The sequence below is a fragment of the Ixodes scapularis genome, unplaced genomic scaffold (genome assembly GCF_016920785.2).
Source record: "Ixodes scapularis isolate PalLabHiFi unplaced genomic scaffold, ASM1692078v2 PGA_scaffold3__209_contigs__length_174095766, whole genome shotgun sequence".
NCBI classification, from domain to species: Eukaryota; Metazoa; Arthropoda; class Arachnida; order Ixodida; family Ixodidae; genus Ixodes; species Ixodes scapularis.
The window spans coordinates 40046713-40074283 of NW_024609868.1; the positions used below are offsets into that span (position 1 = coordinate 40046713).

General features: G+C 48.4%; 1 protein-coding gene across 5 annotated transcripts in view; it reads right to left on the reverse strand.

Moving 5' to 3' along the window:
• The window catches only part of LOC8038800 (CCR4-NOT transcription complex subunit 6-like), a 231898-nt gene that overhangs the window by 12673 nt on the left and 191654 nt on the right, over nucleotides 1–27571 (reverse strand). For all 5 annotated transcript variants that reach the window (XM_042292401.1, XM_042292400.1, XM_042292399.1 and 2 more), the window contains 3 exons: nucleotides 5877–5945; nucleotides 1889–2046; nucleotides 639–793 (listed from right to left, as the gene is read on the reverse strand). In XM_042292401.1, the coding sequence (XP_042148335.1) occupies nucleotides 639–793; nucleotides 1889–2046; nucleotides 5877–5945 (382 nt within the window). The remainder of the gene's footprint in view (nucleotides 1–638; nucleotides 794–1888; nucleotides 2047–5876; nucleotides 5946–27571) is intronic.

Sequence of the window (27571 nt, forward strand, 5' to 3'; positions counted from 1 at the left end):
CAATGTAGGCATTGGACTTTCTAAAGCCACAATAGAATAATATATATAAATTAATATTGGTTTAAAAAAAGACAAGTGGAAGCTTGGGAACAACCTTCACGAGCTCAGCTGGGTTTTTGTCTAAGCACGATGCAGTAGTGAAAGGCTTAGAGAAAATATTCAATATTCAATTCTAAAATATTAAATATTCAATTTTAAAATATTTGGCCAAAATTACTATTCGCTTCAAACTCAAAATCCACTATTCGCATAAGCCTAATCTAAAACCTAAAAAAAAAAAAAAAAATCACATCAATGTTTTTTTTTTAACTTTGAGGCCAAACAAGATGTGTACTCTTTTTCAACTTGGAAACACAAGTGATGCCTTCATATCTTGCTCAGGAAACTTGTAAGCACAAAAAAGAGGCAGACACGAAGGAGGGAACACAAACAAGTGCTTAGTGTTCGTCGCTGTTTTAAGAGCAGAAGTTTCCTCAGCACCATGCATCACTAGCCCAACAGCAAGTCTAGTTAAACTTTAATATATGTCCTTTGTGACCACAGAACCAGCCTTTTTTCCGGATAAAAGGTAGTCGGTTCCAGATTCTTAAAGTCTGTAAAAGACGTCAACAGCCAGAAAGTTTCGTAAAATAGCTCACTTGTTTGTACGATAGAAAATGGCGCAGCCGTCGACGTGTTTCCGATCACCCTCGGACATGGTCTTGGCCCTAGACTTTGGGGAGAAGATACCATCATAGCCGTCCCTTTTCAGCTCCGGAAGAAAGAATCCATGGAATTGTTCTGTTTCCACTTCCTGCAAAAAACAAAGAAAAAAAGTTGAAAGAACAACCTTGTTGGTGAAAGGACACGTCCTATCCTACTACTACTACAACACTCTGCTGGATTTTAATATGCAACAACGTAGCAGTGTGATAACAATAGCAGACTGTTGAACAGCATGCACTACACCAGCAAAGAAGTCCACCCAAAAAATGACAAAAGGCTTCAAGATAGTATTGGATTATATTGTTTATAAAATCTAACAACTGCTATGACTTACTATAGGCTGAAAGCCTCTACTAAATATACCAGCTACATATTACCTTGAAAGATAAGTAAATTTTAACAAAGTCTAATTTTTGTATTAATGATTACACTATAATGCTACAATGCCCGTCAAAGTCGACTTTATCTAAAAGGAAAGTATCTATCTCAAGTTGCTTTTTTTTTCAGGGAAAACATTTTCGAGTTTAAAAAGAAAACAACCCACATATGTAAAGAGCATGATACTATTTACACAAACAAGCAGTTGCCAGTATTTTCTATTTTTTTTTCTTAGAATTGAAAGACTCATCAATTCTTCTATTTGGTATGCTGTAAAATGTTCGTTTCGGGAACCAACCCTAGCAGTAAAATTTGGTGCTGCTCAATACTTGTCTAAGTAAAATGTGACAGAGCACCAATGTCGTGTCCGTTCTGTCTTGCACAGAGTACATTGCAAGACAAACTATACGGTGAATGGGCCACAACAAAACTTCACAGTCACAAAATCCCTATGTTTGCCACGCAAAAGAGGGGAAGTTCTGCACATTATTTTAGCGCTGCACAAAGCAGTTCTAACAAGATTTGGTTTTTGAAGAAGGAAACAATGCTCTTGGTATTTGAAACATGCAAGTCTCAAGAAAATAGCAAAGCAACTCTACGATGCACTCAACACACAAAGGGCGACACTAGTAACATTTCGATAGGATCCCGACTTTTTTACTATGGTTCTTGAGGTGAATATGAGTATAGAAAAAGCTGCTCTCACATATTTTCTTAGGGACTGCTTTTGAGAAGTGCAACAGCAATAAAGCCTCGCTCGAGTCGCGAAACCCTCTACAAAGAAAGAAGCAGCAGCCTGGCCCACCTGGAGTGAGATGATGTCTGCCGAGTAGTGCCGGATTTCGTCCATGATCCCTTTCCTCCTGTATTCCCAGCTGAGTGCCCACGAGGGACAGTAACCATACACTTGTCTCGTAGCATACTTGTCACACAACACATTGTAGCACATCACAGTGAACACGGCTGCAAGGCAAGAAGAGACAGCGAGGCAGCAGTGTCAGCAGACTACTTCCCACAAAAAACATTGGGGACGTACAGCACCTCGAAGGGCCATATTAATCTAAAAAGCCATTAATCCTGAGAGATAGCCCAGTCTTCGAAAGATAGCCTAACCATAAATTCACGCTGCCAGAGTTTAGACAATTTGTACAAGAGAACAGGCTTTGACAGCAATAGTAAGAGCTCCTTGGACAACTTAGGAGAGAAGTAAAAGAGTGCTCCTTCTGTCTTCCAAATAATATGATGGTTCCAGTGTGGTCTAGGGCTACTGATGTAGGCATCGGCAGGCGAGGAACCAGACGAGCAGCATTCCTTCCACCTTCTGCGAGTCATACACGGAAAGATAATCTACCCTCTTTTTTCGGGATGTTCCGGTATTCCCTGCAGATTACTTTGGGCAGAATCCCTTTTATTTTGTTTGAGCACCTGTCACCATTGCCGCCATTTACATAAAATGCACAAAACCAACAAATGTGAAAAGAAACGGCTTTGCATTTACCAAAGGGATTCCAAAGGGTATTACATGCTAAATTAGAAGCATGGTACAGCCTGTGTCCCTGGTGGAAAAGTGGTTAGGGGCAAGTCAAATAATCTGGTGACATCAGTTTCATTGGGACTGAAGATGTAATGCAATGAATGCCAAATGCAACGGATAGATCAGCTGACATGTAGTGTATGTTCAACAGCTTCAGACGAATCAAACTACTGAATGAGCCCAGAGAAGTTTGTTTGGCGACCCCTTACGGCAAGCCGGAGTGACGTCACGCCGAAGACAAAATGCTTCCCTCGCTCGCCCTGCGGAGGTTGTGACAATGTTAGTTGTAAACACATTCCTTTCTATTTCCTTTTTGTGTGTGTGTTTGTTGCAGGAAATGAGGATTTTCATATGTGGCTTTATTGAGGTATGGCCCGTAGCTGCAAGTGAAACTTCAACCAACATTTCAGGCATGGTTGACAGGGCAGGCAGCGCATGAATCACAGCTGGTATATAAAAAGGAAGAATTGCAGCCACAATTGCAGGAGCATCACAATATATTTACATCTCACACAACCAATGCTGCTGATGGTCCAAATGAATTAACAGGTTATGTATGCTATTTTTTTTTTGCTTTTAAACAAAAACTTATCAGGAGAAAAGCTGCATACTGCTCGAGCAACATGTTAAATTTCGGGCCATGGAGAGAGAATCGCACGTGAAACTGCCCATAGGCCTTTGATATAAGTTAAATTTGTATGCCCGCAAAGTGGGGTGTAATGTTCCCTTAACTCATGAACATGCAAGGAACAGAATTTCAGCGTCTTAAACACTTACGCCGCCACATCGCCGACCGCTCGCTTGATCAACTTGTGTCGTGTGGACTAGTGTGGACGGGCGGAAGCACCATGCAGATTTTTTTCAGTAGCGCACCAGTCACCAAGCTTTGTATGGAAGTTCATTGACAGAATTGCCTCAGCCGATAGCTTTCGGTACTTTTTTGTAACCCAATTATAAAGGCAAACGTGACAAGCACATTTATAAAAGATACAGAAAGGCCGTCGGAATAGGTCTCTCCCAGCATCTTGTAGAGTGGGTAAACAAAGTCCCACTCCTCAAAGTGCTTACGGCACACAACAGCCGACAATGACGGTGCCTTTCCTATTCTTAGTTTGATTGTTCATGTTTTCCTTAACCTCGACATCCTCGGGCAGGGAAAGACGATACCGGGTTCTTTTAAGATTCGCATTGAAGCACTGAACAGTAGGTCAGCATGATCACAAACCCTACGGTCATGAGGAAAAGGGTGCAGAGAAGCGAACTGGATGCGAGAACTCAAAGTGGAGTCCTTCGCCTGACATCAACGTACACCTCACCCAATCAAAATGCGGCGACCGCAGCGATGCTTGTGTTCGCTCTCGGGGCTAATAGAGAATAAAATGCTTTAAAAATTCCTATACATACATTTCCATCCATCTAACTCTTAGTGCCAGGGAAACAGGTCACCTTTAGGGCCAACCCAGACAGCACTAACAATAAAGGCATCTCCTGTAAGGTACATTTCCTCGAAGTTACCGACCAGTTCAAGTTCAAGTTTGTTTAACCCAAATAAATTGGCAAAGAATGCATTACATGAGGGGAGAGGGGTAAAGACAGCAAACAAAAAATCCCCAAAATGCTATAGAAACACACTAATCATAAAAAGGAATCCACAAAGTGATTGTGAGCGCCTTGATCGCTCCAATTAGCGTGGAAACTAACGCATATGATCAAAAAATCCAGAAAAAATGAGGCCCTTAGGGTGGACAGTAATATACCAAGTGTTTCAACAAAGGCTTTCAGAAATCCCTAAAATATTGGTGGTAGAAAAAAAAAGTATTTCCAGGGACAAATCGCCACCCACAACAAACGTCAAAGGTTGCAAAAAAACAAAAAAAAATTAGCTAAATAATTACCTAAAATTTACTAATAAACTCTGTGATTAGTCAAATAAACATATGGTTCCAATTAGAAACTTGATAAGCATAATCAAAAACCGTTATATAAACTCATTTTAAAAATACAAGCTGCCCGGGACCGCCTCTTTCTAAAATGAGATAATATAATAATTTTACGGCGTTAAAAAAAAAATATATATATATATATATATATTTGGGTGCATTTCTAGGTTTCGTTTTCTTTATCGGAGTGCATCTTCGCGCCCGCCGTCAGGCTCTCCGGTAACTGAGACACGTAACACCAACTGTGCCATACTTCTCTCCATCCTACGAGAGCTTCGCGCCTCGGCCACCGGGGAGCAGGACCAATGAGAAACCGAAACCTAGAAATGCGTCCAACCAAAAAGATTTTTTTTTTTTTCAGAACGTTGTAAAGTGTTTTTGTTTTGTTTTTTGCCTTGCAAGTGCAATCCACTTCTCATTATCGTTATAAGTGGATTGCACTTATCTAAGATTCCATGTTTTCAGTTTTTTTTTTTGTGAAAATCGGAGGGTGTTGATTGGATTTCATCTTTCGATAGAAATTCTGGGTTTATCGGAGTTGATTTTTTTTTCTTCAATCCTTTATTTTCACTTTGTCCTTTTTTTTTTAAAGATAACTATAATGTATGGACTAAAACACGCTAAATTCACGAAAAACTCATCAGTATAGAAAGATATTTCTGCAGTTGCATATGGCACTGGCACCTTTACGATTAGCAGTACTAACTGTACCACGAGAAATCTTGAAAACAAGCGTTACTTTAATAAACGTCGATATTTTGAAATTTCCAAACTCCTGGACGCATGAAAACCAGAAATACATCGTCCTATATTGCACTGAACAAACCTTGACGAGATAAACGGGAAACTCCCCTTTGTCAATCGCCCCCCTCCCCTCCAAAAAAAAATAGTGAATTGGCTTTTTTTTTAAGGACCACTTCCCCTGTGCTCTGAAAAACTTCAATTCGTAAAACATCGCCTTTTTTTTACCTTTTATTTTGCCATCGTGATCTCGAAATTCAGAATTTTACGGATAAATCCGAATTGTCGAAAATTTCGCCGGCGAGTGTCCTTCGGAATTTATTGAATTTATTCAGAAACACGGAACATACCTACTTAAATCTTTCTAAATGAGTTGATTTAGTGGTTTCAATGAGTGGTTGATTTAGTGGTTTTCAACATATTCACGAGCCTACGCAAACAACCTCAAGGCCACCCGAGGATGCAGGAGCGTCTAATGGACGCTGCTTCCTGATCGGCGAAGCCGAACCGGACCAGAAATAAATACGCTTCATGCCCTTCATTAGGCATGCCGAAGTCAGGAAGCGTTAAGAACTTACTCGACGGGTGCGATCGTGTTGGGTGGGCGACTTGTACCCAGGGCCTCTGGGGTGGTTGAGATGCAGTGACTGCAAAAACAAAGCGGAACCTTAAGTCAGACTACACTTTGAAAGAGCAAGCAACGCTTAGATAAGAAAGGAAGCCACTGGAATGAAATGCTTTGAAGACCACCGATGAAGTGCACGACGAAGTGTTGAGTTAAGATCGGCTAAATTTGAGCCGAGCTTGTTGGTTCATTACCTTGCGAGTGGGGTCGGCTTGAACGTGTACACAAACACACGCAAGGAAGAAGTGAAGTGGCGTCTATGTCCACCTTTTCCTCGCGTGCACTCGTGTTCGTGTTCCAACCGAAGTTCATCCGCAAAAATTGACAACGCTTTTAAGTAGTGACTAATGTTCATCAAAGAGACTCGATTAAGAAGGTGAGTGAGCGGAATATTATTCACCGCTCCAGACGGGATGACTCTATACTTGCTGTCACCCCAAGAAAAAAAAGCAAGTATGGCAAGTAAGCCATAGTTCTGGCATCAAATTTTACAGATTTTAGATACACATACAGATGTCCTAATTCACCGCATAAAATAGAGAACTAGCAACGCTCCGCAACTAGCTGACCTTTATTTCTGAGAGTTTTTGAAGGGAAAACAAACTCCGCAGCTAATGAATAAGCACCAACCACACAAATACCTTTGCTCCACTAGATACAGACCAAAAACATTACAATTATGCGCGCAAGTTTCTTCACCCTGAACAACAAACGCTAGATCCACGAAGTAAGTCCCCGAGTGCTTACTTTCACGCAAGTCATTGTTATGTAGCGCAAAACACTAGGAGCCTCACGTGCATAAGACCAAAGGTGAGATAGACACAGCATAGCTCATACACACCTATACCTGGCATACACAAACTATTGCCATTTAAATTAGGACAAGCAACTCCCGACTGTCACGAGATTGTGCCAGGTCGTTTGGAAATGATCCAACGACCATGGAGTGCAGCCCAAGCACAAAACAACCTGCCGAGCCAGTGACAGAGAAGCAGGGTGGTATATGACCGTCACTGACCGTCCGACATAGGCTCATGATACGTGGTATACTGTCACACTGCTCCTTTAACACCAAGAATAAACACGCCTCAGTCCGCAGACTGCCTTTTGTATGACGTATTAGCTTTGCGGCCTAACATTACAGTAGAACCACACATTTGAGCCCAAGTCAAGGAGGAAAGTTGTCTCCAAACAGGAACGAATCGCTGACGCGCGCAACCTTCGAGGCCACCGTCGCTCCCTCCCTCGTCAGAAAACGTCGTCCTTCGGCACCGACCGGGGGCGAGTTGGCGGCCCATCCAGTCTCTGGTCATTTGCGGGGCTGGCCAGACTACCCAACACAATTTAGACCTCATCTGCGCCACCCAACGACCATCCGCTTGGGCAACCCCCGGACGCGCTCGGTATTACCAGCCGACAATTACCAGAACCACTTCTGGGAAGGCATACCCCTTTGCTCCCCTCTCACACGGCAAAACTAAACCTAGCCGTACCCTAAGTGGCACAGGATGTACCAGCAGATAGCCCTTAGTCCCAGCACCTCCGGAAAATAAAATAAAACGAGCAGCGGCAAACGAGCGAGCCCTCCAATGACGCCACCAAAACGAAAGCAGCGCCCAAATCACAAGGCAGCGCGCGCCGTAACTCCAGGCATGCCTCCCCTCCTCCAACAGTTCCGGCGGCTGGATGCCAGGCATGGGAAGAAGCCGGTGCATCGTCGCGGTCCATTCAAGCATGCAGCCCCCCCACCAGCCGTGGCAGCGGGTATAAAGTTGCTCGCGTAATGATGCAAGGTCTCTCTTCTTCCCAACGGCAGCCTTGGCCTTGAAAGACGAGCGCCAAGGTCAAGGCGGCATCTCTGGTTTCGCGTCGCAGCAACCCTTTCCTCGGCTTGCCGGGCGTGCGTGAGGGAAGCCCATCTGCGCGTACTGGTGGAACAACCGTTTAATTAATGCTAATTGGAGACGGTTCGCCGAAGACGCGCACTCGCACGGCGCCCCCCGGGGGCGCACGCGCGGTGCCGGCGGCCTCCGCCGAACGGATACCACCTACAAGACGAGGCCCGAGCCATTTCCACGCAAACGTCGGCACTTGTGGATTCCCGCAGCACACCCTAGCTTGTGTCAGCGTCGCCACCAGCGCGCCTCGCAACGTTTCACGACATGCGCGACGCTGGCACGCGGAGAAGACAAGCGACGCCAAGCGTCGCGTCGACAAGGGGCGATCCGTCGCAAGGCGCGTCTCGGCGAAGTTCAGCGCGTTTGGCGCTTGGGGCGGGTCGGGGAGCCACGAACGATGACGTCACGTGCAGGCCTTGCATTCTACGTGGTATTGGTTGATCGTTCGGCAACGGGAACCCTCTCTCGGGTTTCTCAATGCGCGTGCCCTCAATGCCCGTAAACAAAGAAAAAAAAAAATAAAATAAATAAACTAACAGTAAACGGAACGGAAAAGAAAATAGTGATTTCTCAGAACCACCACCTTGGTCGTAGAAGCATTCCCGAGCACTAACGCAAAAATAAGTTGGGCTGAGGCAACGGCGTTGACGATGTAATAATTGTAATAGAAGTGTAAAAAAGAAAAAGAGTTTTGTGCTGTGTGTATGTTTAGACAGAGGGAAGTTGGTCAGTCCCAATGGGCGTCCGGGAAGTGAAACCCGAACGCAAACAAAGCGCGCAGTAGGGGCGAACATCCGCCTCGTTCGTATTCAGATTTCCTCATCCGCTGCTCTCGCAATGCTGTTGCGCCACGCTTTTTAGGCTTGGGCTAGATGGCGCAAGCTACCGCCCTTTATAGAGGGTATAGCTATTAACATCCACCCATCCGAACGACGGCCATTTCCCGCGCGTGACCATGGCGAATTAAAAAAGAAAGAAAGTGCAATAAAACCAAAGACAAAAAAAAAAAAAAAAAAGCGCCAATTTACTATTACAAAATTTTCCGACACATTTCAGATACATCCAGAATGTAGCAGAGTCAAGTCAATACATCACGCGTTCCTTGCACGTTCTCGACTCGGATCGCGTCCATCGCAGCTATGACAAACATGGCGGTTTTAAAACCGGCCTGGCACGCCATTTAGGCAAGTTTCACGCTTCTCGCGTTATTTTATTTATGCGCACTCTGAAAAATCACAAATACATAAATACTGTAAAAAAATCTGGTCAAAATCAAAACGCCGGCCATCGTTCTTGAAAACCAAAAGCCCTCGCCGCCCGCAAGGGTACTTAGCCACACGAAAGCAGAGTAGTGCGGTGAAGTACGCCCGCCGCCGTTTTCCCTTTTGCCTCCCACCTTCTTGTTCGTCCGTAAAATTTTGCGAAACTCCACAACTGGCGACTCCCCGCGTATCCCCGTGTCGTACGGTTGTCCCCACCTCAAAGCAGAAGAGAGCTGAGCGCGAGCCGACGCCTTCGCAAAACAAGAAACAAAACAAACTCACGATCCCCGCCGGAAAGAAAAAGGGGGGTTCGCCGACCGAAGAGAACGTCATTCGCGGGCGTTTTCTTTTCTTTCGAGATAAAGAGCCGATGTTTCGATAGCACCCGCCGCACCTTCCCTCAATGAAGCAAGAACCCTTTCGATGCCGGCCAGCACGGCGATGTGTGCGGGAGGCTAGGAAGCAGTCCAACTGCAGCGTGCCTCGAATGCTATAGAGGCCGAAGGCTGGGCGTGGGAAAGGGTTATGCGGGCCCCTAATAACCACCGCGTTTTCACCGGACGTGTAGCTGCCGCGTTAATAAACGAGGCAAAGCACGACGGAGGCCCGCGCGCCGATACTCGAGCCTGCCGCGCTTATTTCGAGAGGGAGAGGGGGAGATAAGTGGAGGTTCTCGTTCCGAGACGTTGTTTATTTGCTGCGTCTGAATTGGACGAATGAGGCTCTTCGAGATGTCTTCCGACTGCAGTGTACGAGGAACTAATGCGTCTCGACCGGAACAGAAGGGGAAAAAAAGCACCCGGGGTACACGCTCGAAACCAGGTTGGAAACTCGGTCCCTGAGCAACACGGCGTTTTAGATTTAAAGAACAGTGCAAAGTTCCGGGTGTCTGCAGGCTGCACGCAGTGCAAAGATTAACGCCCGGTCATTATCCTCGTCGATGCAGTCCGATAAGTGCGCAGTCTCGAGGTGAACACTTTTCAAGAAAAAAAAAATGGATACAAACTGCGCATATTGCTATGCCAGGCTGCTTTGCTAGAGCAATCATCTTTGCATTGTTTTCTTGCACGCAAAGAATCATGTTGAATTTCACATTCGTTTTAAAACAACTACGGGACGTTCATGGTGTCCGCCGTGGTCCCTGGTAGCGCGCGCCTTGCGTCAGTCAAAGTTCGATCATCACCGCAGGTCAAAACTAGTCCCTCACACGACGTTCTGGATTAGGACGCAAGTTAGGACAAATAAACGAGGCCTCGGTGAAACCCCTTTAGACACACTTGTAAGACGCTACGCTTGCGAAGGGAAAAGTGACGTCGATCGTCAAAGAGCGCACCAAATATGAGCACACCCAAAATACGCGGACTAACCGCAGAGGGTATACGAGCGCGAGCGATCAGCTTTTATAATACCGACGCTCCCGTTGCAAGAACGCTCGTGCAGCCGAGGTGAAGTGCACCGAAAGGAACTCGCGCTCGTAGCCTTGGCGGCTAGTCCATATCAAGGTTACTAGATTAGGTCAGTTACGGAACTGTCCACAGACGCTGCTTGCACTAGCGGTAGGTTCCTCTCCACCTACGGCTCGCCTCCCACCGTTCGACGCGCCGCAGTTCTGGGGGGACGGCTGCTATGGTGACTGCATGGGTATCGTATGGAATACGTATGTATCGAAGCACAGCGTCTAGCTGCCGTTCCAACATACTCTATACGACACACAGTTTTGAAACGAAAATCTAGATGGCGGTTCAAACGACGGGAGACTCTCCACAGATGAGGTAATCTAGCAACGAGAGTTTATGTTAAAGGTATCATAAAACGATATCGGGTTAGAATGTTCACGACTTTACAGATGCGTTGTGGTTCTAGCCTGACCCACGGACACTTGTACAAACTGCCACTGATTCAGAAGCTTCTTTGTCGCGATGAAATTGCGAGGACCAAACAGGGGACTATTTCTTTCAGTGCTGCCTTCGCAAAGCTTGATGGAGCAATTGTGGGATCGAAACCACACTCCTGACGACGGTCGAGCGCGGCTCATGGATTGGACACGAGAACTGCGTGAGCACTCGGCTTCGGCTCGTAACGATCAATGCTTCGGCGGACACTCGAGACTCGTGTCCAACCACTGCGGTGATGAGAACTGCCGAACTCTAAAGCCTGGTTCAGACTAGGGTGCCTCAATGTCTTTCTGTTTAGGGTGATGCCACCCTTTGTAGCACCCGATGCCGACAGCACGCGCTCACGGGTAAAATACAAAGAAATCGATGAAAACAAAATGTCGCCATAGCACAGTCAGCGCCACAAACGCGTGCAGGGACACGCTCTTTCACACACTTCTAAAAAAAAAAAAAAAAATAAAAGTGTGGGACAAAATGGCGAGATGTCTCTACCCTAAGCAAAGCGCACATGAAGGCACCCTAGTTCAGACAGTTGCGTTTGACTGCGTTGTGGCTGCGAGAAACCAGGACATCCCTGCTGCTTATACCACGTGCCAAGATGATTCCTTGATTTGGATTCCACGCTTCATACGAAGCACACATGTGCCGGTGACTCGCTTTCGGTTCTCGATGCAACGCAGTCAAACGCACTCAAACGCAAGTGTCTGAACCGGCCTTAAGAATGCCCGGAGCTCAGCGCTCGTTTTCTACTTTGCCAACCCTGCAGCGCGAGGTATGATTAATATTGCCGGCATAGGATAGGCACCAGGCCACGTGGCCCCTTGTTCTGGTTCAGAGTTGAGAGGATGAACGATGCTCATATTTTCGATTTTTTTTTTTTTGGCGACTCTCACTGACTAGAGAGAAAAACTAAGGCAAGTTTATTCAGTTATTAACGTTAGGGAGTGATTCTAAGAAGTACTTAGCGAAAGTAGAAAAATCGTTTCACGAGGTGCGATAAACTATAGTGCTCAAGCAATTGTGTCGATTGTGCCCACAGCGACCAAATGGACAAAAACGACCGGGGCGACCCTGACTTACGGTTACTGTACGTGACGACATCGCTCCGTGCCAGTGGTCATTCCTATTTTTTCTTGCCGAGGAGAAACGAACTCGACGGTGCGAAATGCATGCTCCAGAATTATTTGAAGCAATATGCGCCCGAAAACAGGAACAAAAGGAGAGGGTCACAACGCGAAACGCGCTTCGTGTTCTGCCCCTGTTTTACGGCACATATTGATGAAAGGATCATGTGTAAACTAGCCCATCTCCATTTGAATTCTCCAAAAGGGAAGCGCTCGATAGCTAGGCTACTAGAATGACCGCTGATGTGGCGTCAGTGCAAGTCATGTACACGTGTTCTGACGACTCCGTCCTTGCTGTAGTTACAGTCACCCCGAACGCAATCAATGCAACTGTCCCTGGACACTTAGAGAACCTTGTTTCTACGTTTACAACCAGAGGCCCGCCCTTGCCTCCCAAGAGACATCCCGTTGCTCCATTTTGGCAGGCCTTCTGAGCCTGTGGACGTCACAATTACCAAGACAATTAAGTTCTACAGAAATTATGAAGTTGGGGATTTAGCAAGGCCCTTACGCTGTGCTATTCAACATATGCAACACATTTCATTTCATTTATTTGAAGTCCCAGTTAGGGCATTACATAAGGGGGGGGGGCAGTTTAATACAATAAACCAACAAATAAACGCAATGATGTAGAATAACACGAGGTAGAAGTTATAAAAACTTATTACAACCGAAAGAGCACTCGCACAAGATGGATTTTAATTCAGGAACGCTGTTGAGTCAATGATAGATGACGGTGGCTGATTCCATTCGGAAATGGCGAGGGGAAGAAATGATTCAATAAGAACATTTGTCTTACCGAATATTCGTTCGATAGCGCAGGAGTTATTTAGGCGGGATAATACTCTTTCTCGGTGTGATATTTTGGAGTCCTTGAGGTCTGAGCAATAGAGATTTTGTGAAGGAGGCAGAGTATAGTGAGAATTTCCTTCGGTGGTGCAAAGGTTTATTTTTTAAGGCAGAAACATCAGTGAAATGGTCGCATGATGATAATATGAAACGAGTGGCTCCGTCTTGCACTGATTCTAAAGCGTCGACAAGGTATGGCTGATGGGGTTCCAAATAGCTGCAGCAAACTCTAGCTTAGATGTAACGCAAGTTTCATCAGCTATTTTTCGAACAAGAGGAGGGGCATCTGGTAGGGTTCGTCCGATGAATCCGAGAGTCATGGCTGTTTCAGCAGAAATGGTTTCAATGTGGATTTTCCGGAAAAGGTTAGAAGTTAATTAATCTAATGCCAAGATATTTGTACATGGAAACGGGGTCAATCACTTCGCTGTCTATGGTACACTAATATGCTATCAAGGACTGTTTTCTGGTGAATTGAATTAATTTGCACTTGGATTTATTTAGAGACAACCATTTTCCGCACTAATGGCCAATTTTCTCTAGGTCAATCTGAAGTTGATAGTTATCGTTTACTGATGCAATCTTGTTATATAGGACACACTCATCCGTGAAAAAGCCGTATTTTAGAGGAACTTTTACACGGAAGATCGATCATGTAGATTAAGAAAAGCAGGGGTCCCAGAAGGGAACCCTGCGGAACACCTGACGTAAATTTTGTTAGTCTCGATTCGTGATCGTTAGCGACTGAGTATTGATCGCGAGATGCAAGAAAATGAGCAATCCAAGAAAGTGCTAAGCGGCCCGATGGTAGAGATGATAGCTTAGAGAGAAGACGTTGATGAGGAACACGGTCGAAGGCTTTTGAGAAGTCGATAAATATGGCGTCAGTATGTCCATGACAGTCAAGGTTACTATGCAACTTGTGAACAAATTCGTACAGATAAATTTGTAGACAGGTTAGTCATGATGTGCGGATACAGGATATGCTCCAGAAGTTTAGACGATATGGAGGTTAAGGAGATGGGACGATAGTTGGACACTCAAGACCGAATTCCCTGCTTGTAGATTGGGACAACACTGCCGATCTTACAAGCAAAATTGTCGTGTGTATGTTTATACAGCTGGAAGGTAGTCTGCCTCAGTGGGCGTCTGCATGGTGTCTTAGCTATAGATGAGCAATTTAGCCAGGGCGGTACAACCGCTAGCCTGGGGTCTTTAACGTACACCACGCAGTAGTGATACACGACCGCACGCCGGTACGATGCTCATCCAGATCGAAACGGGAAGGGGCGGTGATTGAACCTGCAGCATCCTGGGTTCTGCAGCGCGAGCTTTCGCTCCCCGTGCTGGTGTGCGCTTGACCACTCGGCCACCGGTCACCCTGCCGATCGTATAATCAGAAGATACACAGCTTTAGGAGAGTGACTGGCTGAAGATGAGATTAAGATGTTTGTAATTTTTGCACCGATACTGTCAGGGCCTGCTGAGAGGTAAAAGTTTCTCAGTAAGTTTAATTATTCCGGTTGCGTTAACAGTAATCGGTGGTATACTATCATAACACTCTTCAGGTTGTGTTGGAATATTAGATGGGGGTTCGTTACGGAAGTAGTTATTTAAGACTTCAGCGCAGTCACTCTCCCTGGCTGGTTCACCGTTGTGGTAGTTGAATTGATGGTCCTGGGAGTGGTTTCAGGTAACGTAACCTTCCAAACTTTTGTCGGATTATTGCGCAAGATTGTCGGTAAGTCTCCAAAATTTGTTTTTCTTTTTTTTTTTTTTTTGATTTTGAGAATTTAAGATTTTGTGAAGTTTCTAACATACGATATGTTAGTTCGCTTTGCTTTTGCGAGAAGCAGTTTCTTCTTGCTACATAATTTTTTTTTATTATACCATGGGTTGGACAGGAGGTGCGAATTCGAATATAGGGCACATATGTTCGCACCAAGTCAATAACCTTATCTTTGAAAAGAACCTAATTTTCTTCGACAGACCTTCGCGAAAACTCGGGTTGGGAGGTGTCATAGAAAGTTGCCAATTCGTTTTCTATTGCTTCGCAGTTGGCTTTATTGTAATCATAAATAATTTTTGAAAACAACAGCAGGCAAAGAAAGAACAACGTGCAGGATCCTGTAATCACTCAAACCTTAGGAGAGTTGGACTGACTTCACGACATCAGAAGATGTAGTTAACATGAGTCGAAAAATGTTAGACGAGCGTGTGGGCTTGTTTACAACCTGCGTCAGGTCAAGCGAGAGGCACATATCGAGAAAATCTGCAGATGCGCGAGACCTTTCGGATGATAAACTGGCCCAGTCAATCTGGGAGAAATTGAAATCACCAAATAGCAGAATATCAGCTTTGGGAAAGCGAGTTTTAATATCGACCAAAATGGAGGACAGAAAGTGAATCATAGTCAGGTGGTCTGTAGCAAGCGGCAAGAATAATCTTGTTAGAGGGGGTGAAAGGAAACACATACGGCGGAAATTTCAATGCTGCTATCTACAAGTCCAACGTCAAAGCGAGGAATACTATTCTTTTCTTTTTTTTTATAGCGATAAGCACACCTTCCCCTCTTCAAGCATCTGTTATGACGAAAAATATTCCAATGGACATGACCGAAAAAAAAAAAATCGTTATAATCAATGCTGGAATAAGCCATGTTTCTGTTAAGGTAACGATTTCCGATGAGAAATTCTCTGACACTGTGAAGTTCGTCGCGTTTCGGGATGACGCTTCGTAAGTTAGTGAATAAGACTGAATGAAACTTGTCTTTATCGCGAGGTTCGAATCAACAAGAATCGATAGGCCCGTTACGTGTTTGCTACGAATTCGACTCGGGGGCATAAAGCTCGTCGATAGATTGAGATTCTCTGTTAAAAGAAATAAGGCTTGTTACCAACAAGCGATTTGTCAAAAACGTATCTTCAAAGGAACGTTTAGGGTGTTCCCATATTCAAAAACTCTGCTTCGAGCCAGCCGTACCGAAGCGGAGAGGTCCTCTCGGATAGCAACAAAACAGTACCTTTTAACTTTACCCCACAAGCCCAACGGGCTTTCCTGGTCCTTAAAACGAGAAAACATGATAATAATTGGTCTGTTTCTGCCTTCTTGAAATGTACCCAGCCGATGCGACCGTTCTAGATTAGCGGGATCCAAGAGGAATCCCAATTTTTCTGAGCAAAAAGCAAAGTCATTCTTTTTTCAAAATGGCCCCAAGCTTCGGAGGGAGAATCGGGACAGCCAAAGAACAAATTAGACAGTCGAAGTCTTATTTTGATGGTCTTCGCGTTGTTTACTAGCATTCGCCAGCTGGATAGACATACCGTTCGGAAAGGTGGAACTAGACATTTGGGGCATTCAACTCTGCCTCGACAGTGGTTAATATTGTGGAAAGTTGGCCCGGCCGATGCATTTGTAATCTTTTATTCACTTTCTAGAGCAGCGATTGTGGCCATCATGCTGCTTTGAGATGCCTTAATCCGTTAAATACTGACTATCTATCGGCTATCGATGAGGGACGGACCAAGGTTCGATTCGACGTCCCCCGACGTTTCCAAAATCTCTCGCCAACCGGTCCCTTAGCTAACCACCACGGAGAACTGGTCATAAAATATTTCACGAACGTTGCGAGACGCACGCTATGGTGGGGGGATTGTGTTTGTTGTCTCGTTCGACTGGAAGTTCGCGGGGAAACAAAAGGCAACAGCGCCTCCTTTCGGCGCTTTTACAGCTCGGGGCAATACTGGTACCATCCCCGCACCGCTGCAGCAAAACCTGCGAGCGAAGTTCACACAGTATACTCCCCACAAATGCGCCCTTATCGAGCAGCGCACGCAATGAACGAGGTACCGGCAGAGTCCACGCTTTATGCAACGCTGCGCGCTCGCTCCCGATTGTCGCTCGTTGCCTCGTCCAAAGGTTGCTGCGCGCTATCGGCCCGAGAAATAAGCGGGCCACGGCAGGAAACGTCCGCGAGCTAAGGTCGAAGACAAACACCCAGGAAAGCGGTCGCACAGCGAAAGAAAGAGTGGCCCCCTTTTTTTTTTGGTTGTATAGACCAGCGCCGAGATTACAGTGGCACAACCCCGTTCACTAGGCCGAAGCCAACCGGTCTTCTGCCATCTCTGTTCGCCCTTCATTAAATTTAAACGAAAAAAAAAACTTTTTGTACGCATGCGTTTGGTCGACGAACGTTCCCGAAAGGTTCGTTCACCGCGCCGCGTTAAAGGCGCAACCACGCTTTAATGCAAAGACGAACAAAACAAAACTACAACCAAGACGAGTTTGGGAAACCAGAGTGCAAAGCTGCGAGGGAAAGTAATAATACTAAAAGCGAACGACTCGCTCCTCGCGCCCTTGAAAAACGCGCTAGGTGAGTGATCAAAGCGCTCTCTGTAACTGCGGCGCTCGAAGCAGGGAGGAGGCCGCCAAGAGACGCAAACATGGCAGCGCGCTCCTCGCACTGTTGACCGTATATGCAAATGGGAAGTGCGGCGCGCGAAAGGGGGCAACCGAAGAAGGGGGAGGGAGAGAGAAGGGAAAAGGAGGGGGGGAGCAGGAAAGCGCGTCACGATTCGAGAGCAATGTCATGGCTGCTGCGGTTGTTGTTGCGTGTCCGAGAATATTGGCAGGCTGACATCGTCGACCTGATGCGGAGTGGCTTCTTTCTGCTACTTGTCCTGGTTCGCGTTTTTCTCCTCTTTTTTTTTTTTTTTTTTTTTATCGCATTTTACGTGCACTTACAAACCGCAAGCTTATTTTTTTCTTTTTAAAAGTTGTCTGTTACTCGAATAAATCACGAGGGTTGATGGAAATCAGGGGGATCGGTGGCCGAGTGTGTTAACGTATACCACTGCTCGAGGCACGTGTATAGCGAAAACTCGCCTTGCAGAACCCAGGCATCCTGGGTTCAAACCCAGACACCTGCCCATTTCGATCAGGATGAGCATCGTACCGGAGTGGGGTCGCGTATCGCTACTTCGTGATGCCCGTTAAGGACCCCAGGAGAAGTCGCACTGCACTGAATGATGGTAAGGTAAGAAAACAACAACAACAAAGAGTTGAGTTTATAGGTGGAATGACTACAAGGCGCCATATTTGTGCGCGGGAGCCCCCACTGCCGTGCGAATACAAGACGACGCACAATATCCGTGATGCGGAATGCACGAATCCCGGAGAAAAGGTCAGCTTTTTCAACTTGTGTGCAAGGTGGCCCGCTATCATTTAAGAGCAGATCATGCCACCAAAGCTACACGCGCCTACCACGCAGGCGGTAGACATTTTGAGGTATAGGGGCGCGCTACCGCAGCCCTCGTTCCGCTTTCAAGTCGGCCGTTTTCGGGAGTCTGTTGTCATATTCGGACGTAGCAGCAACGGAGGAAATGTCAACTTGCAGAACCGTCGTGGAGCTCACCGTATAAGCTCGCGCTCACCAGCAACGGACTCGTGGACGTCAGTAAATGTTCACCCATAGCCAGAGCCACAGCAGCCTGCTCGTACGTTTCAAGGAGAATATGGCTGCACTGCAGATCGCTAAATTCACGAGCATAGCCGCAGCGTGTGAGAATATTGGAACCAAAACGTACTTTAACAGTTTTGTGCAGTGCTGTGCAATTCGAAACAATAGACGCGTGTGGGTTTCAGAAGCGCTGCCCTCGCCTGGGTGCTCGGTGGCATAAATCATTTTGTACAGTCACGCTATCGCACGTTTGCCTTTGATAGCGCTTGGGAGAGGGTGTATGGATGTTCGCACCTATACTTGTGACCGGGCTCTCCCAGAGCGAGCGCACTCTCCACTTCGGCAACCTAGAAAATGTGTGTGGAACACACGCACATATATTACGACGAACGCGCCCAGGAACGCCATGACGCCAGTGACCGCGTTAGGACTCCTCTTGTTCGACTACTACACGTTGCATCGACCTCGGCTGGCACTGCAACTACCTTTTCGTATGAAGTCATAAGGTCCCATTCAAACGCAAATGTCTGAACCAGCCTTTATGGCGGCGGCTTGTAACGGGGAGTTCTCGTACGACGTGTCAGAACTCTGAAGCGAAAAGGTCACCCTCTTAACGCCTCCCAAGGCTATCATCGGCCGCCGATGCCACCGCTACAAAAACGACTGCGCGGTGGAAGAGACTCAGCTAAGGAAGAACTTCTCCACCCCGACTTGCCTAGCAAAGTTCGACTCGATTTCTCCTCTACACGCTGACGGCCGGCCCTCCTGCCCATTATTTCGGAGACCGGCCCACACGAGAACTCGGTCAGCAGTGCAGTCCATCGACCGAAGCGCCCGTGAAACTTGTAGTACTTGCCCGGCTGGCTCACTCTACTTCCCGAGCAGAGAGGAAAAGAGAACGAACGAAGCAACAGACAGGCAAACAAAAACATACAGGGCAGTGAAAACAAGAAGAACAGTAGTAGTGCCGCGAACAAGAGCGCCGAGAAGCGGCGTAAACTGCGCGCTGATCTCCGGCGACCGCTCCGTCATCAGCGAGGTCGGCCTGGTCTGGCCGCTCTCTTGCACGCCTCGCCAACGACGCTCGCTGGCCCTGAATTGCGGTCATCTGCCGGTCCTCCCGGAGGGGAGAAGAGGGCCAGGCACACACCGTTCCAGCACTTGCCACCCCACGCGAAAAACGCTGAATCACTGCGCGCATGCGCGGCGTCCCGTATGCAACAGAAGACAGTCACTACGCACGCGCAGGACGTCTTTCACAAGTATAAAAAAAGACAGGGAATATTGGGATGGTTCAGATAGATTCACTGGCAGCCATTTTCGAGTCTGCGGCTACTCAGCGCGTGCTGACGGCGAGCCTCCACAGTTCTTTTCGTAACGTGTATATTCTGAGCACGCGCGCTCAACAACGCACTCAAATATGGCCTCGGGTGAATAGACCCACCGTTGGAATGGTCTATATACGCGGGAGTCTCCAATATAGCGCGCAACGGGCGTCCCAGCCAAGGAGAACCCAACCGCGCGAGCGCCCTTCGAAAAATGCGCGCTGCTCGGCCGGAGAAACGCGTCCTTCTCCGCGGCGTAGTCGCCACTCTGGAAGACGACGGTGTCTTCTACAACGGACCTAAGCCGATGCCGTAATATATATATATATATATATATATATATATATATATATATATATATATATATATATATATATATATATATATATATATATGCCAGCGCGGCACGGTCCTCAATCTAAACAGAAAGGAGACGAAAACCACACAAGTGGGCTTTCCATGGGAGCGCATCCTGCCTGGCCCTTGTGGCTCGACGTTTGACGACAATCAATCGCGGAGAAACGATTCGTCACAGCCGGGTTTCGACCACGAGACAAACGCACGAACTAACGAAAGTGAGAACCCAGCCCCGAGGCAAGAAATGGAGATACGAATCTCGACCGGAGAGCAGTCGGCGAAGTTCCCGATTTCAGTCGCTGAATGCACCGGGTTCCCAAAGCCAGGATGAGCAAGGATAGCAGTGGTAGACAGCATCGACGAACTTTCTCATCTACAACGGAGACAGCGGACGCCCATTGGGACCGACTGATTTCTCGCCGTCTAAATAAACATACTTCGCAATTATTCTTCCCGTGGAGGAACGACTGACCGACCTCTCGCCGCGTAGACACAGTAGAACTTGTTTACTTTAAATTCGGGTCGTACGATGTTTGAGCTGGCACGGACTTCCCGAGTCGCGTTCGTCTTTTCCCCCGATGATTTCAGCGAGAGCAGCGCTTTCCCCCATCCGTCATTGTCTGAAGCGAGTCAACACCGATCCCATTCTCCTGCTCGAGGTCGACCGCCTCGAACCTGCACCAGCCCTTAGAACACACGCGAAGGGGATTTCGACGCCGAGGTGCCGCGTCCGCCGCCGGGGTAGACAAGGAGACACGCACCTCGTTCCTGCGGTGAGGCGTCGTCGTCGTCGGCGCGCGGCGCGGCGGAGGCAAAGCGGACTTGTCACCGCGGCGTCCTTGACCCCGTCGCGTCGAAGGAGCGGAAAGGGGCCAAATATTTGCCGCCTCGCTGCGGGTTCGGCCGTGGAGCTTCGGAAACGTCCTCGACACGCTTCCGTCTCCCCCGACGTCGTCGCGGTGAGTGAAGGCAGGCTCCATCCACTCCACGCCCTCGGCAGGGACGCGCAAACAACGTCGCCGACAGCGTCGAGCGGATCGCAGACGCACGGCGACAGCGAGGTCAGTCACTCGGTGACAAAATTCGCTTCTCTGCTCACTTCGCAAAGTCGCGCGTCGGCGAGAGGCGACGGAGTTGTATACGACTGACCTCGTCCGTGTTTGTAAATGTGCGAGGTCTGATGTCGTTTGGCGGCGGCAAAATGAACCGGCGCGTGTTTTATGGATGCAATCACCGTTGTGACAGATCGGGCCGAAATACGCGAAGATGGGCTGCCAGCGTCCGATCGAAACGCCACGCGATAAAAATGGGAAGCGACAGTAACGTGCCCACGAACAGTAACGTGGAGGCAACCGGGCCAGTGGCAGCGTCAATCGATCAGTCGCTATAGTTTGCATTCAATCTAAAAAAAAGGAAGGGAATGGGTCGACTTATGACCCCACGACCTGCAGCCTATCGTGGCATACCAGGCGTCGCTAGGTCGTCCGCCCGGCCTCACTTCGGATTCGGTCTTCCACCTGGCGCCACGAAATTTAACTAATAGAGCTCTCGCGCTCCAAGAAGGCATCCTGCCGAGCGCTGACACCGGGGTCAAGTTCGGTCTAACAACCACCTGACGTCCAGCTCGGGCGACAACCATCCGTCTTCTTATCGCCCCCCTCCCCTCCCCAAGCTCTCGGGTTCGCACACTTGTCCGCGCACCCGCCGTAGCACATTTATAGAAACAAAACCCGCTTCAACGGAAAAAAAAAAAAAAAGAAAAGACGCAGGTAGATGCATTATTTTTTTAGAAGACAGGGCCTGCGCGTGACGTCATCGTTAGTGGAATCCCGACCCGCTCCAACCTGGCGTCGCCGCCTGCGTGAGCAAGTGTGTGTGTGTGTGGGGGGGGAGGGGGGGGGGGGGCAGAAGGAGCGCCCCCCACCGCGACAAATTAAGAGGTCGCCCCAGAGACCCGCGGAGGGGGAGCCCCATTCGGCGTAGGGAGGCGATCGGCCGATCCATCAGACCCCCGCACGACCTGGAGGGACGGCCTTGCGCCGGCCGCGCTCTCCCCAAGGGCACTGGGTCAGCGTGCCCCGCCGAGACCTCCGCCGACACCTCGAGCTACGCCGCACTGCGTCGGCCGGTCTCCTGCACCGACCGGCACTCGCCACTCGACTTACCTCCGCGCAGGTGAACGAGGGTAAACCGCCCGCTGACGCACGCATCTTCGGGCTACGCTGGGCCCCAGCCGAGAGCCGGATGGGAACCGAGGGCGTCTTGAACAAGCTCTCTCTCTGCACCCCCTCCCCCCCCCCCCCCTCGTCTCTTTTCTCCTCCGTACACACACACAAACTTTCTGGCGTAAATATTGGCCTTGCCCTCACCTTTCGCATGGCATATGTCCTTATTTCGTTGTCTCTCTGCTTCGAATAGCCGCAAGTGAAGCCTCACAATTGCAGGTTTACAAACGAAGTTTAAAAAAAAAGAGGGGGAAAATCCAGTCGCTGTCGGCGATGCAAGTGCGGGCGAATGCCGATGTGGTCCGGTTCTGAAAAAAGCTGTCATTCTGCAGCTATCCGACCACGGATCTGTGATTTACTTCCTTTTCCAACGAGCAATTACTCCTCCGGCGAGCGTGCGAGAAAAGTGAAACAATTAATCGTCGGCTCCTCGGCCAAGAAAAACAACAAATGAAATTCCGGGCACCAGTGGCTGCTTTTCACGGGCGTTGGCAGATCGATGAAGGAGGACATCTCATGTCCTCGTTATCGACGTCGAGTTTCTCTAAATATGTTTTAGAGGCGCAGATAGATACACACACACAAACAAAGACACAACGTCGGCTAAGCCAGCCCAGAATCGTCCGCGCTGACCGGGACGGCGACTAAATAAATCGTCTCGAAGGTAAACCACCTGACCAAACTGGTTAGCGCGTACGTTCTTCGGCTGGCTGCGCGGAGCGCCCCCTGCAGACGACGCAGATGCCCGATAGAGGCGATGGAGTCGGTCACCCGAGCCGCCTGCCTCTGTGCGACCGAGGGGCACGGCTCACGACTCCGCCGCTCCACCACCGGTCCGATAAGCGTGAGCGATGGCCCTGCGGCAAGACGCGCCGAAACTAGTCTCACGGCTGCTACGAGCTATCTTAGCAAAAGTGCGCTCGAATCAGACGTGCGCATTTTTAGGCAACGTTCTCGGTCCGCACTGTATACTTACTAGATGAAGATGGGCTAGTTGGGCATGATAACTAATCGCACAATTGTACTAAGAGAAAAAAATATCCGGTCAAGATAGGGGAAGAGCTGACAGGACACGGCGTAACTTTCAAGTAAATTATTTAAACAATAAATGCTTGCTACGGAAAAGAATAAAAATAAAAGTCGGAAGACTAAAAAAAAAAAAAAATCTACAGGAGAAAAGCCCACAGTGGAAAACTCCACCAGAGAAGGGTTCGACGGAGAAAAGTTCAACGGAGAACAACTCACTGCAGAAAAGCTCACTGCAGAAAAGCCCCCCTCCCCGGAGAAAACCTCACACTTTCCTGAGGGCCCGAAAAAAAGCTCACCAGTCTATTGAAAGGACCGGAGAAAAGCTCGCCATTAGTGCAATTTTTCAGGAACAATCGTGCGCAAGCCACAAACGTCTCAAAATCAACGTAAGAAAGAAAAAAAAGCAAAAAAAAAAAAAAAAAAAAAAGCGATGGTTATCATTTTAAAATAGGAGTGCAACCAAGGCTACAGGCGCCCCTGGCGAGTGCAGATAGTGCTCATTTCAAGGTAAGGCGCTTCGCCGCAGTCCTCGCAACACACGTTCAGAGCGCGGTCCACGGTCAAACGTTGCCGCTTTCTTGCGTTTCATTTCGAACCAAAATTTACCACTTCGGTTACTTAGGTTAGTGCTCCAAATGAACATTTTCCTCCACGTAAATGGTGTTTATGGCAACCTCTCAATTCTAAGACAAAAGAGGCCAGCGCTTGTTTGCAAACAGTGTGTGCAGCAGCATAGACACGCTGTGGATTCGACTAACGAGACCAAATTCAACCTCGACTATATTCTTCAAACGCGCAAAGTGTTTTATGGTTAGATATCGTTGCGACTTGAATGAGAGCATTTTATGAACTCCTGCGGTGAACATGAAACACCGCGAACATGAACTCCTGCGGACATAATCCCCGCGACGGCGAACCGCCGGCGCTCGCAGACGGAGGGTTCCGATGCTGTGCGAACGGTTGTTGGAGGACGCTGTGTAGGGTATACGCCGGGCGCTGGAACGGCTTCGAAGCCATTCGAAGGGCAAAGGATTCGCGACGACCAAGTAGTGTCTTGCATCTTCAGTAAGCTAACGGGGCTCGAGAGTCCCAAGCTTACATTTCCACAGAGCGAGCGCGGCCGGCCAGATCGAGACGCAGTCAGCACTCGCGTCGCGATTGCTCCGTCGTTGCTCTACCTACACCGATGACATGTGCACCGGCGTTCGAAACCGCCCTCTCGAGACTTTATACGAGTCCAATAGACGGCTTTATAGCGCGATAAACCGTCGTGACAATAGTAAAGCTCACCTCTGTAGTGGCGTAAGCAGCGTTCTTGACGCCGCGTCGAGAACAACGAAATATACACAAAAAAAAAAAAAAAAAAAACATTAAATATATTTAACACAGCAGGCAGAAAGAAATACAAACATGGCAGGGACACGGACAAAGTAGAAGGTGCGCTACGAAATACATATACTTACAAAATACACTGGAAACGACCGATAATTAGAGCTAAAAAACGGAAGATTGAGATGATGTCAACGCCGAAATAAGGCATTGCGCAGGGAAAGCAGCCGGCAAAACAGCAATAGTCCTATAGGCAGCTAAGGACGCTTTTGTGATCGCGGGCGTATAGCCTCGGCGACGTACGCCCCGTTAACCTGGCTGAAGAAAATTCTCGCACCGATCGAGCGCATGGATGACTCTCTTCCACCTTCGTACATCTCAGTAAAAAAAAAAAAAAAAGAGGGTTGCGGGCCTATAGCCTAAGCAAACCAGTGAGCCGACTAAAAAAATTGGATGGTCGCGAGTCTATAGCTCGGGAGACATACATCCTTCTATAGCCGGCTAAAGCACATTGTAAGGTCGGAGGCTATAGCTTTGGTGACATAGAACACTATTGAGTCGGCTAAAGAAAATTCAATGGTCGCGATTCTATAGATTTAGGGACATACACCACTCTATAGTCGGCTAAAGCACATTGAATGGTCGGAGGCCTATAGCTTTGGTGACATAAAACGCTATAAAGTAGGCTAAAGAAAATTCAATGGTCGCGATTCTATAGATTTAGGGACATACGTCCACTCTATAGCCGGCTAAATCACATTCAATAGTCGCGAATCTATAGCATCAAGGACATACATATTTCTATAGCTCGCTAAAGAATAATGAATAGTCGCGAGTCTATAGCTGCGTAGTCATAAATTATTCTATAGCCAGGTATAGAAATCGGAATGGTCGAGATTCTAAAGCTTTGAAGACATACATTTTTTTATAGGTGGCTATAGCGTGTTTTATAATTTATAATGGCTGACCATAGAGGGCCATAGAAGGTGATAGCTCACCATAGGATTTTCCATAGACGTCCATAGACCATTTTTGTATGGGCTCCCCTGACAATTTCTTGTAAAGACCCATCCACACACTTGCGTTTGTCCACAACCGAGTAAGACGAGACCGAATTTTAATGATGCAGAAAATCCGAGACTGTGATAAAAGCAGGAAAACTTGGTCGAAGAAGAAAGACAGGGGAAGAGAACGTCGAAGTTGAGACGTTCTTGTCCCCTGTCTTTCTTCTTCGACCAAGTTTCCCTGCTTTTACCACAGTCTCGGGTTTTCTACATCATGATCCACATCCCTCAGCTCGCCTGCGCACTCAATGTTTTTTTCACCGGGCACAAGCGCAGCGCTCGCGTACCGTCAGCGTTCCCCGCGTACCTCCAGTATGCTGACGTAGAAAATCCCGCAACCCAGCGTCGGCGCTCGTACGGTGGGAGAATGCGCAAGAGGCGAGGGGAACGAGCACGTGCTTCCCGGGAAACAGGGAGACGCGAAATAGCACGGGCAAAGATGGGCCGTGTTACCTCGAGAGAACGACTCCTGCTGGAGCGCAAGCCTTGGCAGTGCTTTCTTTCGGAACCGTTCCGCACGACGATGTTCGCGCCGTCCGGGCACAAAATCCGCACCACAATCCTTCCTTCTTGGGGAATCGCTCGCCCCCCGCACACTAGCTCGGAGCACGTAGAGCGAAAGCTCGCGCTGCAGAACCCAGAATCCTGGGTTCAATCCCCACCCCTGCCGGTTTCGATCTGGATGAGTATCGTATACCGGCGTGTGGTCGTGTATCACTACTGCGTAATGCACGTTAAAGACCCCAGGCTAGCTGGTTGTACTGCACTGGCTAAATTGTTCATCTACAGCTGGGAGACTCGTCGCCCGTTGAGGCAGACCAAGTTATAGGCAGTGTAAACATACACATAACCCATTTTTTTCCTTCCCCCGTGTAGTCTACCACTGTCTTTTGCCACGATGCTACAGAAAAGGGGAAGTTTATGTGTGCGCGTGTGCGCGCACGAGAGAGAATGTTTGCGTGCGGGCGTTTCTTCCTTCAATTTACCTTCTTTACGTTACACGAGTGTTTTATTGTATTCGTTTCGACCAGGCCGAACCCCGACGCGAAATACAATGGGACAGCCGTCGGCCAAGGAACGACCCGGACAGAAGCGCTCAAAGCCGGCATGTCCACGCGAGCGAGACGAGAGCAGCAGTCAGCGCGACAGCACCGGACCAGTTTCCGTCGTGGGATTCGCGGGGGACAGTGCGCTTTGCTCCGGGGGACATCCTCGAAAAGAAGCGGGTCTGTTCCGGCCCACAATCGGGCAGCCGATGATCGGAAAAAAGGCGGACGGTCATTGTTATTCTTATCTCCCGCGCTGGTCGGCGGCACAAGTCCTGCAGCCAGCAGGCTGGACAGCAGAAGCGGCTCGACGGACGCACAAAAGGCGTCGGCCCACAAAAGCGGGCCACTGGCGGGAACGACGACCCAGTTGCACGCGCATGCGCGGAGACAACCCGCTCTGTCCCCAAGGGGGGGTCGCCGACACGCCGGCCCCGTTCGACACGGGCCCTCGCTGAACAGTGTCCTACAGGAGTGGGTTCCCCCGGTCAATCTGGTTTCGGTCAAGGCGCGAGCGAAACGCGGGGCGCCCAAATAAAGTTTGGACGGACGGGTAAAAGCCTGTCCCTCTTGTCCGGAACGAGAAACGTGGCCGCACGCAAGGAGATGTATCGCTCCGCGGGAAGTATGGTCCGTCGAAGCAACACGAGAGCCGTCGCTCCAGAGTCCCGAAGTAGAACGGTCGCAAGCGCTTAAAAGCGGGCAGAAACTGAGGAAGGGGGGGAAACAAGAGCATCGAGCTCGGATACGAATGATTAGTGGGTAAAGGTAAAGCTAGTGGCCTTGA